The sequence below is a fragment of the Salvelinus namaycush genome, chromosome 14 (assembly GCF_016432855.1).
Source record: "Salvelinus namaycush isolate Seneca chromosome 14, SaNama_1.0, whole genome shotgun sequence".
Taxonomy (NCBI): Eukaryota; Metazoa; Chordata; class Actinopteri; order Salmoniformes; family Salmonidae; genus Salvelinus; species Salvelinus namaycush.
Genome location: NC_052320.1, coordinates 30,762,753 through 30,778,688, shown reverse-complemented (window position 1 = coordinate 30,778,688; position 15,936 = coordinate 30,762,753). Strand labels below are relative to the sequence as shown.

The 15,936-nt window shown below is 39.3% G+C and overlaps 1 protein-coding gene across 1 annotated transcript; it reads right to left on the bottom strand.

The window, feature by feature from the left end:
• Positions 1–2,448: 2,448 nt before the first annotated feature.
• LOC120058698 (putative nuclease HARBI1) lies at positions 2,449–3,857 on the bottom strand. The gene is made up of 4 exons (XM_039007443.1): positions 3,524–3,857; positions 3,240–3,286; positions 3,032–3,143; positions 2,449–2,937 (listed from the first exon to the last, which is right to left on the bottom strand). The coding sequence occupies exons 1-4, from the start codon at positions 3,855–3,857 to the stop codon at positions 2,567–2,569; spliced, it is 864 nt and encodes a 287-aa protein (XP_038863371.1). The 3' UTR covers positions 2,449–2,566.
• Positions 3,858–15,936: the final 12,079 nt, after the last annotated feature.

Here is a 15,936-nt window from a genome sequence, read left to right as displayed (position 1 = left end):
TGTCTTCTTTTGAGGTGTTTTGACTAATGTCAGGTCCATGCTAATATGGCAAAAATGCTCTAGCTAGCTAACCAACAAAGGTAACAATGTATTTGAGAGACAAGTGCTCATTGTGCTCATTGTGCAAATGTATTTATGTTTTATATAGTTAATAGTTAATTTGTTGTCAACAATCTAAGCCTGTGGAATTCAAACTTTTTCAGCCAGGACAAAAAAAAGACCCCACCCACCCCAAATCTCATGACACAACCTAAAATCCTTACATTTCAATTTGTACTCCAACAAATAACCTTCAATTCATAACATTTTCATCTCTTAGCAAACTAAAATACATTGTATTTTTTAAATCATCTTTCTTGAAAGCGTGTGTGTATTGGCTCATGCAATAATCTGCACTCTTAATGCTTTGGAGACCCGACTCCAGTTTCCTGCAACCACTCTAGTGGTCGCGGCCCCGACTTTGAATACCACCGATCTAAGCCAACTCCTCTGTATTCGCCCATATTTTTGCCAGCCTGGTTTCATATGACATGGCAAATTTAAATCCGGGACACTCAAACTAGTATATGTTACGTTTAATGTGGTTAGATAAAACAGATGGTTACTTAAGGCAGAAACGAAAGTAGGGTGGGCGTATAACATGAACATCTAGCAACCCAAAGGTTGCGAGTTCGAAACTCATCATGGACAACTTTAGCAACTTTTCAACTACTTACTACTTTTTAGCTACTTAGCATGTTAGCTAACCCTAACCTTAACCCATTTGGCTAACTCTTTCTCTAACCTTAACTATTTTAGCTAACACTTCACCTAACCGGAACCCTTTAACTTAACTTAACTTCTAAACTTAACCCTAACCATTAGCCTAGCTAACATTTGCTGCCTAGCCATCTAGACAGAATTTGTAACATATAGGGCTCTATTCAATATTTATCGCTGAAGTGTTAGATTGTGAAATACAATTGTAAAAGTAATTTACGGTTGAGCTGACAAATGCAGCGTTTACCGTGAATGTAGTCTCCGCTAATGAAGGAACATTGCCTTTACATTTTAATCACGCTGTAACGCTGAACTTCCGCAATATGGGGTGCACCGGTCTATGGACCGTGACGTGAACGGGCAAAAGCGGTGAGGGAGAGGTGCCCTTCTCAAATTTAACAGTAATCTGCAACTCTCAGTCATGTTGTCAACAAGGCAGCATGGTGCATCGTCCAGAAACATACATCTAATTTCCATAAAATATGTAATACTTTTCGAACTAGTTTTCATTGGGAAGGCAAATAAAGCGTTTTTATGAAAAGCATTCTCTTTGCATGTGAAAACACAGAAACTTACTCATTACTCCACATGCTTAAAATCTATCCTAGGTAACTTAACTTTTGTTTTGAGCCGATTTAGCTTTGGGCTTTGAACAAGGCACCTGGTTCATGCCCAGGGGCCTGTTGCACAAAACTAGGATAAGGGATTAAGCCAGGATATCTTGGTGATCCTGGCTCAATTGATCCGTAATCCGGTTGCACTAAAGATGGATAGGGGGCAGGAGGATATGTTATGGTATAAATTACCATGGAGATTTATTCTGTGGAGCTAGCCTGCTCCAGACCAGGCTAAATTCCAGGATCTATTTAATCTCATCCCTAATGTCAGTCAGCAGTCACCACAAATGGAAACCAATAGTTATTTCACTGCTCACTATACATTGTTATCACATATAACTAGACCCACTGTCATTATTTAAACGTTTGTGATCATTAATTTCAATGATTTTGGATAAAAAATGATTTTTAGATGATGTTGCTATCATTAGATAATTTACAGTTTCCCATAGACTATAAGGCTATATATAAAATGATAGAATATTAGGGCCACAGAGGGGAAAAAAACCACAAGTCATAATATTGTAACCAGTTGTTTTAAAGGAGGACAGTTGTTAAAATGACAGATGTGGGGCATTTTGTGAAATTGTACTTCAGTATGGTTTCATAAACAAAGACATGCTGATGTGCCAGAATATTAAGTATCACATTGTCATAAGTATCAAAACTGTAAAAACAATATGTAGCTTTTCTGCAGAAAGAACCAGCCTCATAAATTTATGACTTTATCCTTTTTCTTCAGTGTGGCCCTAGTACTCTGTCATATAAACAAATACACATTCCATATGAATATAAAAACACAATGTGTAACATTATGTTCCTTTATTGAATAAGGACAAAACAAAGCAGGTAAACCATCAGCTCCTTTCGAAACTGAAGTCACAGTGACTCTACAAGATGGAAAGCACAGAATCCAAGCATATTATACAAAATGATACATACACATTCAAAGGTCTGTATATAACACACCCTGCATGTCTGCACACTAAAAATAAATGCAGGACAAATCCATACACATCAACTGAACAGACAAATGAATGGATGCAGTAGCCTCCCTGCAGCCTTGTATTACACACAGTATACCGCACAAAACATCATAAGAGGCCAAATTCGTAAAAAAACGAACCCAAAAAAACCCAAATTCCTCTGCCACCGCAGGACATATTTAACCAAAATTGAAAGCACACATACTAACTAAAATAATTCAACACATATTGGTCCCTCAGCAGCCGACCACTGTCGTCATCAGGGAAGATTGCCGGATTGTCCCAGTCCATGGCTGGTGGCACTCTGGGGGCCCTCTCCTTCCTCAGGCAGGCCACATTGTGGAGGACAGCACAAGCCACAGTAATATCACATGCCCTAACAGGGCTGACCCTTAATTTGTGAAGGCAGTGAAAGCGTGCCTTCAGGAGGCCAAAGGTCATTTCAACTCTGGCCCTGGTCCTGGCATGGGCATGGTTGTAGGCCTGCTGTGCTTCCTGGGGGTCTGTGAAAGGTGTCAGGAGAAAAGGCTGGCAGCCATACCCCCTGTCTCCCAGCAACACACCAGAGAATTCACCTGTCAACACAAAATCTCATCATTACTACCTCATAAACACAGTGATATTCTTGACACAGCCATGATGGTTATAAATAGGGGTTGTGTGGCTTACCTTGTGATAGGCACTGATAGATTTCAGAGGCCCGAAAGATTCTGGAGTCATGGACTGAGCCAGGCCATTTTGCCACAACATTGCTGATCACACAGTCAGCATTGCAGACCATCTGAAATCATAAGATGAGGAATATTACACCAATCAATGCACATCACTGGCAATGCAGAGTGTTCGTCAATAGACAATATCAAAAAGTTATGTTCACCTGAACATTAATGCTGTGAAAGGATTTCCTATTCACAAAATCGGCCTCATGGGCACCTGAGGGGGCTTTTATCCTTATGTGTGTGCAGTCCACTGCACCAATGACATTGGGGAAACCTGTCACACAAAGTAATGAGTATCCTACTATGTGTTAACAGTTGTCCTGTAATTTGTAGATCCTCTTACCTGCAATCCTATAGAACTCCTCTTTGATGTCACAGAGTCTTCTGTGGCCAGGGAAGGAGATGAAGACATCTGCTAATGCTTTGATAGCCAGACACACACTCCTTATTGTGCGGCAAATTGTGGCCTTGTTCAGCTGTTCTGCATCCCCCACTGAGTACAGGAAGGCTCCACTAGCAAAAAAGCGCAAGGCCACACAAACCATTTGCTCCACACTCAGTGCATGGCTCCGTGCAGTGCGGTGCATAATCCTGGGACCCAGTAGTCTGCATAGATACCTGATGCCATCTGCAGAAAACCTGTATCTTTCATATAGATGGTCATCAGGGAAGGCCAGTGGGTCCAACCGGTCCCTGAAGACCCTTTCTCGCCTGAAGGCTCTCCTCAGCACAAGTGCTTCTTCATCCACCACATCTCGCACGAATGGGCATGCCATTGTCAGAGCAGAAAGGAACACACAATTTTGGGCCTTCATATAGGCTAGTGGCCACACCTGGTGCTGGGGGGGTGGGCAAAAGAGGGCGATGCCTTATAACGATGACTTGGTTGTACTGATTGCTGGGAAAATAAAAAAAACCTTAGAAAGATGCCACCGTCCTGTGTGCTCACAATAAGAGCTCATATGTCATGGCTCACTTGACTTTACGAGAATATACCTAATTTTTATTTTGAGCTGTGTCATCTTCTTGGAGCTGGGGGAGGAAAGAAAAATAATGATTAATACATTTGTGTTACAGTTAGCATACAGTGTACATTGAAGGCATATCTCACCTCCCTCTCAAGTTTTTTTATTTCAAGGTCCAGTTTCCTAATTGTCCTCTTTTTTATTTCGGACTCCAGTGCAAGATTTTCCATCTTTTTCTTCTTGTACTGAATGTCTATGTCTGCCAGTTCTATTTGGCGCCGGAGGTGGTTGCCATACAACTTTCTGATAGCTTGTGAGCTCTGTGAACACAATACAATTAGCGCAGCTGGAATTTGGCAGGATGTGGTGTCCTTTTATTAATACGCACTATGTTGCCAGGCTGGTTTTCCCACTGTATAGCATCTGGGTCCTGTAAAAGAAATTAGATTTTTTGATTTTGATGAGGACTCCTCACCATTGTAGAGTAAATAGTACTTTCACAGTCTTAACATGATACCTCATGCCTTCTGGAATCCAGAGAGATGGTCTCCTACTCATCATCGTCTCCATCATGTGCTGTTGCTGCTGCACTGGGGCCTTCACCCTATCACATTTAATCGGATTCATATTGAAGCTAGTAGACAAGACATGCCAGGCCTACAGTATGCCTTTGATGGAGTACTCACTGGATCAGCATCGTCTGGTGCTTGTGCTGGTGGCTCTAACAGGAACACAGTGCTGCCAGACACTGCAAGGCAATAGGTAAACCAAAGTCAGACAGTCCAAATTGATTCAATATGAATGTGGTTGTATCCCATGTAGAGATGGAAGGACATACCTTGAATGAAGCGGGTGGCATCTTGGGAGGAACCTATGCTCGTCTCTTTCCCCCCAGGGATCCCCTCTAAGACGGGCCTGCCTTTATTTAGCTCCAAGGCCATGTCCTCTGCTGGGGTAAGGTCAGCCTTTGGTGACCCACCACCCGTGCCTTGTCTGTGGGTATTCTTTTTCACTGCTAAAACAGTACAGACAATGTGTGAGCAGGCACCTTCTGGGTACAATATATGCTTGTGCTTTGTTAAATATTAGTCAGGGACCATACCATTCTGCAGAATGTTCTTGTATTTGATTTTGACCTGCTGCCATGTCCGTTTTGGCCCGTTCATGTTTAATCTACACACACACACACACACATTTAATGGAGTCACACTGCAAAAAATTACTTGGTATTTTTGTCTTGTTTTCAGTAAAAATATCAAAAAATTTATCATAGCTTTATACAGTGTGATGGAGTTACTTTACACAATTTCACTCATATCTGCAGTGCATTTCAATTAAAAATTTAACCGTTTCATAATTACAGTACAACTGCATTTTTGGAGATGTGAATTAAATATTTGAATTGTAATTGTGATGTTTCAGCGGAGCGGTGAGTGTGTAATTGTGCACTACTTACGCATTCAGGCGGTCTGCAATACTTTGCCACGCTTTTTCTCTTTGCTTTATCACTGTGGCGGTGTTGCCTTTCTTCTTAATTATATCTTTTACCTCCTCGTATGCCTCCATGAGGATTTGTGCTTCCGACGGGGAAAAGTACGCGGCTCTAGTTGCCATGGTAAATCAGTTAATCTGTGATCTGTGGCGGGGTCTATTTGAGTGAGCCGTGAGCGCGCACCTATCCAGGATTGGTTTCACCTGGCTTAATGAATCCGTGTCTGCTCATCCTGGCTTGGTCTTTGTGCAACCAATTAAGCCTGGACGCACATGTTTTGGCTTCATTGAGCTCAGCTGAGTCATTTATCCCGGATGTCTTAATTCTACTTTTGTGCAACAGGCCCCAGGACACAGCCCGGTTCCAAAACAAATGCCATCACTTTTCACCTGGAGCAAACTCCTCCCACTGGGGTAACCCAGGGGCCAGAACATATGTTTGCAAACAAAGTAAATGTAAACAAACACTGTATGATAGGGATGTGCCTCTTTCTCTTTTCAAGACGATTCCATATGTTTGTAGATACATGGGCTCCGATACAATAGAGGAACAATACATTTTCTTTTTAAATTATTCGATTTGATTAGAAGAACAAATCAATGCGATCTCTAACTTGATTGAAAGGGCTTCTTGGTAGCCAACTTGATAAAATTGCTAGGTGGCTAGTAGTATTACAGAGAAACAACAACATGCCCTATGGGCATACAACATTTGAACTAGCCCATGAGCCATTTTTAAGTTATATTGTTCAAGAATCAATGGGTATATATATCATACATTTATAAATCCCAAAATGTATGATTTTTTGGTCCGGACCGGACCAATCATGGATGTCTTTGTTTAATTCCGATTTGGTCTTGTCCTGACCGGCCTTGATTTCAATGTCCACAGACGTCCGGACCGACCTATATTTGGCCCATACAAAGACTTCTATAATTGGTTCTCATGTGGTCCAGTCTGGACCTTCCTTGATTTGGCCCAAATATAGACATCTATGATTGGTGTGGCCTAGTCCAGACTTGATTTGGCCCAATCATAGACATCTATGTTTCACAAGTTTGGACAGCACAGTACAGTAGAGCATAGCAGAGTACATTACAGTACAGTAAAGAAAATACAAGTAAGTATAGTTCAGTAAAGTACAGTACAGCACAGTAGAGTACAGTATAATGTATTGCATTGAACCCACCTTACTCCAATGCATTCTACTCTACTGAACTAAACTGCACTGTACTCTACTGAATTAAACTGTACTGTACTGTACTGAACTGAATTAAACTACTGTACCGTAATGTACTGTACTCTACTGTGCTCTACTGTACTGAACTTTGCTGTACTGTACTGTACTGTGCTGTTCAAACTTGTGAAACATAGCCTAGACTACATAGCCTAGCCTACTCTACTGAATTAAACTCTACTCTACTGTACTTTATTCTACTGTACTGTACTAAATAAAACTCTACTGTACTGTGCTCAACTGTACTGAACTGTGCCATACTGTGCTGTTCAAACTTGTGAAACATAAATCAAATCAAATTGTGTTGGTCACATGGTTAGCAGTTGTTATTTGGGTTGACAGGTAGCCTAGTGGTTAGAGCGTTGGGGCAGTAACCGAAAGGTTGCTGGATAGAATCCCCAAACTGACAAGGTAAAAAACTGTCGTTCTGAACAAGGCAGTTATCCAGTTATCACTGTTCCCTGGTAGACTGTCATTGTAAATAAGAATTTGTTCTTAACTGACTTGCCTAGTTAAATAAAGGTTAAATCATTTTAAAAAATTAAAAATGTTATTGTGAGTGTAGCGAAATGCTTGTGCTTCTAGTTCCGACAGTGCAGTAATATCTAACAATTCCACAACAACTACCAAATATACACACATCTAAGTAAAGGGATGGAATAAGAATATATACATATAAATATGTAGCCTAGATGTCTACGATTCGTTCAGATTTGGTATGGTCCAGACCAACCAAATTTGTATTTGTATTTTGCTCACTCGGCAGATGCTCTTAACCAGAGCGACATTGAGTCAGGGCATTCAACTAAGGTAGATAAACAAAAGCATATCACAGTCATACAAATAAAACATATTTCTGTAACCATTGCTGAGAATGTTATTGTCGTTGAAATGGTCTGTAGGTTTATTGTGTAGGTTGAACTACTTTAAACATCATCGCATAGGAGCATGTGACAGTTGGGAGCAATAACACTGTATATATTTTATGTTGCGGTCTTCAGTTGGCTCTTCTTTCCAATATTAAATGGATCAAAAAAATACTATTGTCATATAATTAGTGATTGGAAGTTGGGAAGGCTCTTTGTACTGACTCAGATCTTTTGACTCGTTCAGTAAGAAGAACGAGTCAGTAATGCCAAGATCACGCAGGACCCCTTACCGGTGAATGATCAACTGAAAACTCGAAAGAGTCAGGATTCTCTTTAAAGTTTCAAGTTTTAACATCACGAGCACAAGTACAGTGAAATGCCTTTCTTGCAAGCCTCTTGTTGATATTTTGTTCACCATAGGGGGCTTATTGGAGCTGTCATTTGTGACTGAGACTTGTAAACGTGTGCTTTGAACAATGTACATTTGTTGATTGATAGGTATACAAATAATAACTTTTTGTATTCATTTGAAACAAGTTCTAGTTGTGGCCGCAACCGGACGAGATTGTGAAAGACTGTTGCTTGACTGCATTGAAGGTGACGCACATCGTTCGCAAACTGCAGCCCCCCAAACGATTTGTTCTCGAGTTCAAATTTGTTGAGCAGACGCTGTATATGTCTCTGGAGCCGCTCAGCCAGATGAGCTTGTATCAATCCTGCTGTAGGACTCATTGTAGGACTCGTTGCATACAGAAAAACAAATAATGACTCTCAGTGCATAGAGTTGTTAAAAAATAATTAATCGTTCTCGAACTGCCCATCACTAGATACAGTATGATGCTTACTTCATTGAGAATGTATGGGCGATTGACATTTGGCCATAGAATAAATGACCAAAAAATATGTATTTTCAACATCTGTAAATTACGTATTTTCAACTTTCATTCAGAACCAAAAATGAACCTGATTTTAACGTCTGGAAAATACGTCTTTCAATGTCTTCAGAACCGAAAATGAACCGAACTTCAACGTCGCAAAAATACGTATTTTCGACATCTTTTCAACGTCATTTTGCTTGCTGGATAAGGATTCTAGCTTTTACATACACAAATTTTGTGATCAGCGTCATCGGAATCTAGGACTTGCCTGGTTAAATAAAAGTTCAATTAAAAAATATATATAAATAGGACAGGTATTTTGTACACTATAAACGAAGGAATGTTGAATTTATTGATTTATTTATTAGCATGGTGCAAGAGAGTACAAGGGTCATTCCACCATTTTGGTACCTTTGGAGAAGTGTAACTTTAACCAATTTTTACATTCTGTCACGTTTTCCCATCTCAAGAGGTTGTTAAATAAAAAAAATACTATTAAGTAACAAATAAAGTAACAGGGTTGACCATAACAGGGTTGACGATTTCTTCTTAAATCAGCCATTAATCCCCTTTGTGACAGGAGGAATGGAAGCTTGTTGTGGGCAACAGGGAGTGCCAATTAAATGCAAGAGTCACAAGAAAAAGTTAATAATTGATGAAATATTTATAGCCTGTCTATGTGTAGAGTTTTGCCCCACCCACTCAGTTTTTCTTTTAAAGACACTCTAATCCAGAGCGATTTACAGTAACAGTTAGGGTTAAATGCGTTGCTCACTTGTGGTCAATTAGTGGGCATGGCTAACACACCTGAACACACTTATCAAGATAGAGGATAGAGAGAGTTTTGTTGATGCTGAGAACGTAATGTAGGTTTTTAAATAACATTCTTAGAACTTTCTGTGAACAATACTAATGTTTTCTTGTGTTTTTTGGAAAGTTTTCTTAATGTTCTGAGAACAGAATGTATGTTTTTAAATAACATTCTTAGAAAGTTCCCTGAATGTTACTAATGTTTTCATGTGGTTTTTATGGAAAGCTCTCTCTCTCTCTCTCTCTCTCTCTCTCTCTCTCTCTCTCAATTCAATTCAATTCAAGGGGCTTTATTGGCATGGGAAACATGTGTTAACATTGCCAAAGCAAGTGAGGTAGATATTATACAAAAGTGAAATAAACAATACAAATTAACAGTAAACATTACACATACAGAAGTTTCAAAACAATAAAGACATTACAAATGTTATATTATATATATACAGTGTTGTAACAATGTACAAATGGTTAAAGCACACAAGTTAAAATAAATAAGCATAAATATGGGTTGTATTTACAATGGTGTTTGTTCTTCACTGGTTGCCCTTTTCTTGTGGCAACAGGTCACAAATCTTGCTGCTGTGATGGCACACTGTGGAATTTCTCCCAGTAGATATGGGAGTTTATCAAAATTGGATTTGTTTTCAAATTCTTTGTGGATCTGTGTAATCTGAGGGAAATATGTCTCTCTAATATGGTCATACATTGGGCAGGAGGTTAGGAAGTGCAGCTCAGTTTCCACCTCATTTTGTGGGCAGTGTGCACATAGCCTGTCTTCTCTTGAGAGCCATGTCTGCCTACGGCGGCCTTTCTCAATAGCAAGGCTATGCTCACTGAGTCTGTACATAGTCAAAGCTTTCCTTAAGTTTGGGTCAGTCACAGTGGTCAGGAATTCTGCCACTGTGTACTCTCTGTTTAGGGCCAAATAGCATTCTAGTTTGCTCTGTTTTTTTGTTAATTCTTTCCAATGTGTCAAGTAATTATCTTTTTGTTTTCTCATGATTTGGTTGGGTCTAATTGTGCTGTTGTCCTGGGGCTCTGTGGGGTGTGTTTGTGTTTGTGAACAGAGCCCTAGGACCAGCTTGCTTAGGGGACTCTTCTCCAGGTTCATCTCTCTGTAGGTGATGGCTTTGTTATGGAAGGTTTGGGAATCGCTTCCTTTTAGGTGGTTGTAGAATTTAACGGCTCTTTTCTGGATTTTGATAATTAGTGCGTATTGGCCTAATTCTGCTCTGCATGCATTATTTGGTGTTCTACGTTGTACACGGAGGATATTTTTGCAGAATTCTGCATGCAGAGTCTCAATTTGGTGTTTGTCCCATTTTGTGAAATCTTGGTTGGTGAGCGGACCCCAGACCTCACAACCATAAAGGGCAATGGTCTCTATGACTGATTCAAGTATTTTTAGCCAGATCCTAATTGGTATGTTGAAATTTATGTTCCTTTTGATGGCATAGAAGGCCCTTCTTGCCTTGTCTCTCAGATCGTTCACAGCTTTGTGGAAGTTACCTGTGGTGCTGATGTTTAGGCCGAGGTATGTATAGTTTTTTGTGTGCTCTAGGGCAACGGTGTCTAGATGGAATTTGTGGTCCTGGTGACTGGACCTTTTTTGGAACACCATTATTTTGGTCTTACTGAGATTTACTGTCAGGGCCCAGGTCTGACAGAATCTGTGCAGAAGATCTAGGTGCTGCTGTAGGCCCTCCTTGGTTGGTGACAGAAGCACCAGATCATCAGCAAACAGTAGACATTTGACTTCGGATTCTAGTAGGGTGAGACCGGGTGCTGCAGACTGTTCTAGTGCCCGCGCCAATTCGTTGATATATATGTTGAAGAGGGTGGGGCTTAAGCTGCATCCCTGTCTCACCCCACGACCCTGTGTGAAGAAATGTGTGTGTTTTTTGCCAATTTTAACCGCACACTTGTTGTTTGTGTACATGGATTTTATAATGTCGTATGTTTTACGCCCAACACCACTTTCCATCAATTTGTATAGCAGACCCTCATGCCAAATTGAGTCTTTTTTTGAAATCAACAAAGCATGAGAAGACTCTCTCTCTCTCTCTCTCTCTCTCTCTCTCTCTCTCTCTCTCTCTCTCTCTCTCTCTCTCTCTCTCTCTCTCTCTCTCTCTCTCTCTCTCTCTCTCTCTCTCTCTCTCTCTCTCTCTCAAATTCAAATTCAAATTCAAGCTGCTTTATTGGCATGAAAAACATTGTGTCAATATTGCCAAAGCAACAATGTATACAATATACATTGTAATACAATTAAAACAATGACAAACAATAATATAGAATGGCAGTAAATAATAATACAAAATTAAATATAAAAATAGTAACAATAAAATGGTAACAGTCAATAGTCGAATGTAATGTATGGTGTAATGCACCACTACCACCACCACCATCATTAAACTGCTATCATTACCATTACCACCCATACCATTACTATTTGGAATGATAAACAACAATAATAATACTAATAACAAAAACAGTAATAACAATAACAGTCATAATAAGTAAGTTACTGCTTACTATGCAGATGTTATTATTCAGTGTCCCTCAGGCTATGGCAGGTAAATACATATTTGGCTGCAAGAGAAGCCATTGCTCCTTCGCCCATGAGTATTTTTAGTTTTTCCTCTGGGTTTAATAAGTTAAAATTTGGAATAAATGTAGTCATTTCTGTGAATAATGAATCTCTTGGTGAGGAATATTTATCACAGTAAAGGAGAAAGTGCATCTCTGTTTCTACGTCCCCTGTCAGGCAGTGACCACATACACGCTCCTCTTTGGGTAGCCATGTCTTTTTATGTCTGCCGGTTTCTATTGCCAATCGGTGGTCACTCAGCCTGTACTTGGTAAGGATCTGTCTCTGCTTCGAATCTCTGACAGAGTAGAGATATTCAGCCAATTCATATTCTCTGTTTAGGGTCAGATAGCAATTTAGTCGGCTTTGGGATTTTGTTTCGTTTTTCCAATGTTGTAAATATGAGTCCTTTGATTGGTTCATGATTTTGTTTATTGGAATTCTTTCTTTTGAAGCAGTGCTGGTGTCAGCTTGGTTGGTTAGGTCCAACACCAGCTGACTGAGAGGGCTCGTTTCTGGGCTCAGCTCTTGGGTTTGAAGTGCTTTAAATTGCAGACTCGAATTTGGACTTGAATTTAGATGTAGCCAAAATTTTAATGATCTTTTCTGTATTTTCATTATTATTGGAAAGCGGCCCAATTCTGCCCTACATGCATTAGTTGGTGTATTTCTCTGGACTTGTAGGATTTTCCGACAGAATTCTGCATGTAGGGTTTCAATTGGATGTTTGTCCCACATTTTAAAGTCCAGTTTATTGAGTGGCCCCCAAACCTCACTTCCGTAAAGAGCTATTGGTAGGATTACACTGTCAAATATTTTGGTCCAAATTCTAATTGGGATGTTGATTTTGAATAATTTCATTTTTATTGCATACAATGCTCTGCGGGCTTTTTCTTTGAGTGCATTCACTGCCCTATTAAAGTTTCCCGATGCAGATATGGTCAGACCAAGGTAGGTGTAATTGTTTGTGTGTTCAATGATGGTGTTGTTCAGGGTGAATTTATATTTGTGTTTCTGACATCTGTTTTGTTTTTGGAAAATCATGATTTTAGTTTTTGGGAAATTTACTGCCAGGGCCCAATTATGGCAATATTGCTCTAGAATATTAATGTTCTGTTGAAGACCTTCTTTGGTTGGTGATAGAAGTACCAAGTCATCAGCATATAGCAGGTATTTCACCTCTGTGTCAAATAGTGTGAGTCCTGGGGCTGGAGAATTGTCCAACATGTCTGCTAATTCATTGATATAAATGTTGAAAAGATTTGGACTCAAACTACAGCCTTGTCTCACACCTCGACATTGTGAAAAGAATTCTGTTCTTTGGTTTTTGATTTTTATTGCACACTTGTTTTCTGTGTACATACATTTTATTAAGTCATACACCTTACCACCAAGCCCACTTTGTAGAATTTTGTAGAATAGCCCTTCGTGCCAAATAGAATCAAATGCTTTTTTAAAGTCAATAAAGCAAGCAAAGATTTTGCCCTCTTTTTTTTGGTGGACGTGTTTATTAATTAGTGTGTGTAAGGTGTATATATGGTCAGTAGTGCGATGGTTAGGGAGAAAGCCAATTTGACATTTAGTTATTACATTTTTTTCTTGAAGAAAGGTTTGGATTCTTGAATTCAAAATGCTACAGAAAACCTTTCCCAAGTTACTGTTTACACAAATTCCCCTGTAATTATTGGGGTCTGATTTGTCTCCACTTTTGTGGATAGGGGAGATGAGCCCCTGGTTCCAGACATCAGGGAAGCAGCCAGAAGTTAAAACCATGTTGAACAATTTAAGCACAGCATTTTGCAACTCAGGTGTGCTGTTTTTCAGCATTTCATTTCTGATGTTGTCTAGACCACAAGCCTTCTTTGATTTAATAGATTTGAGCTTTTCATTTAGTTCTTGTTGGGTTATTGGGTAATCTAATGGATTTTGGTTATTTTTAATGACTGATTCAAGGATGTTCAATTTTTCTTTAATTTCTAATTGGTTCTGTTTTAAGTCTTTTTGTGGGATGTTTTTGTATAGATTATCAAAATAAGTTTTCCAAATTCCTACATCTTGTATGGCTAATTCTTGTGGCTTTGTTGTGCTTAAATTGTTCCACATGTCCCAGAACTGATTTTGGTCAATTGCGTTTTCAATTTCATCAAGTGTCTTGTTGGTATAATTCAGTTTCTTGCGTTTCAGTGTATGTTTATACTGTTTCAGAGTTTCAAAGTATTCATATCGTATCTCTGGGTTGTTTTGCTGCTTATGTTTTTTGTTTGACATTTGTCTTAGGTGTTTTCTAATTGTTTTACATTCATTATCAAACCATTTGTCAGAAACATTTTGTTTTTTGTTTCTGATGTTGCATTTCTTTGGTTTTCTCAAATTTGCTTTCGATGCTGCTTTTTGGAATATGCAGTTGATGTTTAGAGTAGCCGAATTGACACCATCTTTATTGTTTTGGTATTGTGAGTTATTGAAAAACTGTATAGAGTTCATCATTTCTTTTGAGTTCAATGTTTCAATGAATCTCTCTGCACTGTTTGGAGCCCATCTGTATGATTGGTTTATGTTGAAGAGTTTATTGGGCAGTTTTTTTGAATGAATATTGCTGGTTAATTTCTTCAAAAACACGTTGATCTGACTGTGATCTGACAATGGTGTCTGTGGTCTGACAGTGAATGCACTAATGGAGGAGGGGTCAATGTCCGTGATGGCATAATCGACTACACTTGTCCCAAGAGCTGAGCAGTAAGTAAACTGACCTAAAGAGTCCCCTCTGATTCTACCATTAAGCATGTACAGGCCTAAGGCTCGACAGAGATGCACTAACTCCTTCCCATTTTTGTTCAGTATTTGGTCAGGACTGTTTCTATTATTTATAATAGGGCTACTGTACAAGGAGTGGTGACCAAATATGTGGTGGTTACCTCCCGCATCAGTGTAGTCAGGCTCAGAACCTGTTCTTGCATTGAAATCTCCACAAAGAAGCACTTTACCCTCTGCCTGAAATGTAATGATTTCTGTATGGAGATTGTCAAAAAACTGATTATCATAATATGGTGAATCTGAAGGAGGAGCATAAGCTGCACATATGTACACGTCATTATCACAATAGATTGTACCTTTGTTAAGTTTTAGCCAAATGTGACTGGTACCTTTTTTCATTTCATTTAGTGCCAAGTCCTGCTTATGCCAAATGATGATTCCACCTGAGTCTCGGCCCCGTTTAACATTTTTATGTTTGATTGATGGTAGTAAACTTTCTCTATAGCCTGAGGGACACTGAGTATCTATGTCTCCACGACACCATGTTTCCAGTAGGATTATGATGTCCTGTCCTTTGATGTTTTTAATAAATTCTGGATTTGTTGTTTTATAACCAAAATGTGAAGAGTAAAGTCCCTGGATATTCCAAGAGCTGATAGTTAATGATCTCATTTATAATAAGTGATATTCACTGGTTTGAGTAAAGTACATTGAAAACAATACAAAATAATATATATATATATATATATACACATACATACATATATATATACATATACACACATACATACACACACACACACACACACACACACACACACACACACACACACACACACACACACACACACACACACACACACACACACACACACACACACACACATACACACATACATACACACACACACCATTATATAAATATTATTATTATACCGGTGCCAATAAAATTAAGAATAGTTGTAAACAAATTAATAAGAATGGAATAAGACTGCACAAAAAATAAGTACAATGCAATCTGCAACCCTGTGTGTGTGTGTGCCCGTGAATTAAAGGGTCTGTCTAGCTCAGTAGTCTGCATATTAGATGCAGTAGTTGGCGCACCTCTCCTATCTCTGACTGTTCTAGGTGTCTTTTGCCAGAGGTTACCTCAGCATATGTAGGCTGATGATCTGAATGATACATGGTGTGGACTGCATCATGTGGTGTACTTCTCTGAAGGACAGTGTTCTGTCCGACCCTGGAGTAGTGGTCAGAGCTGTG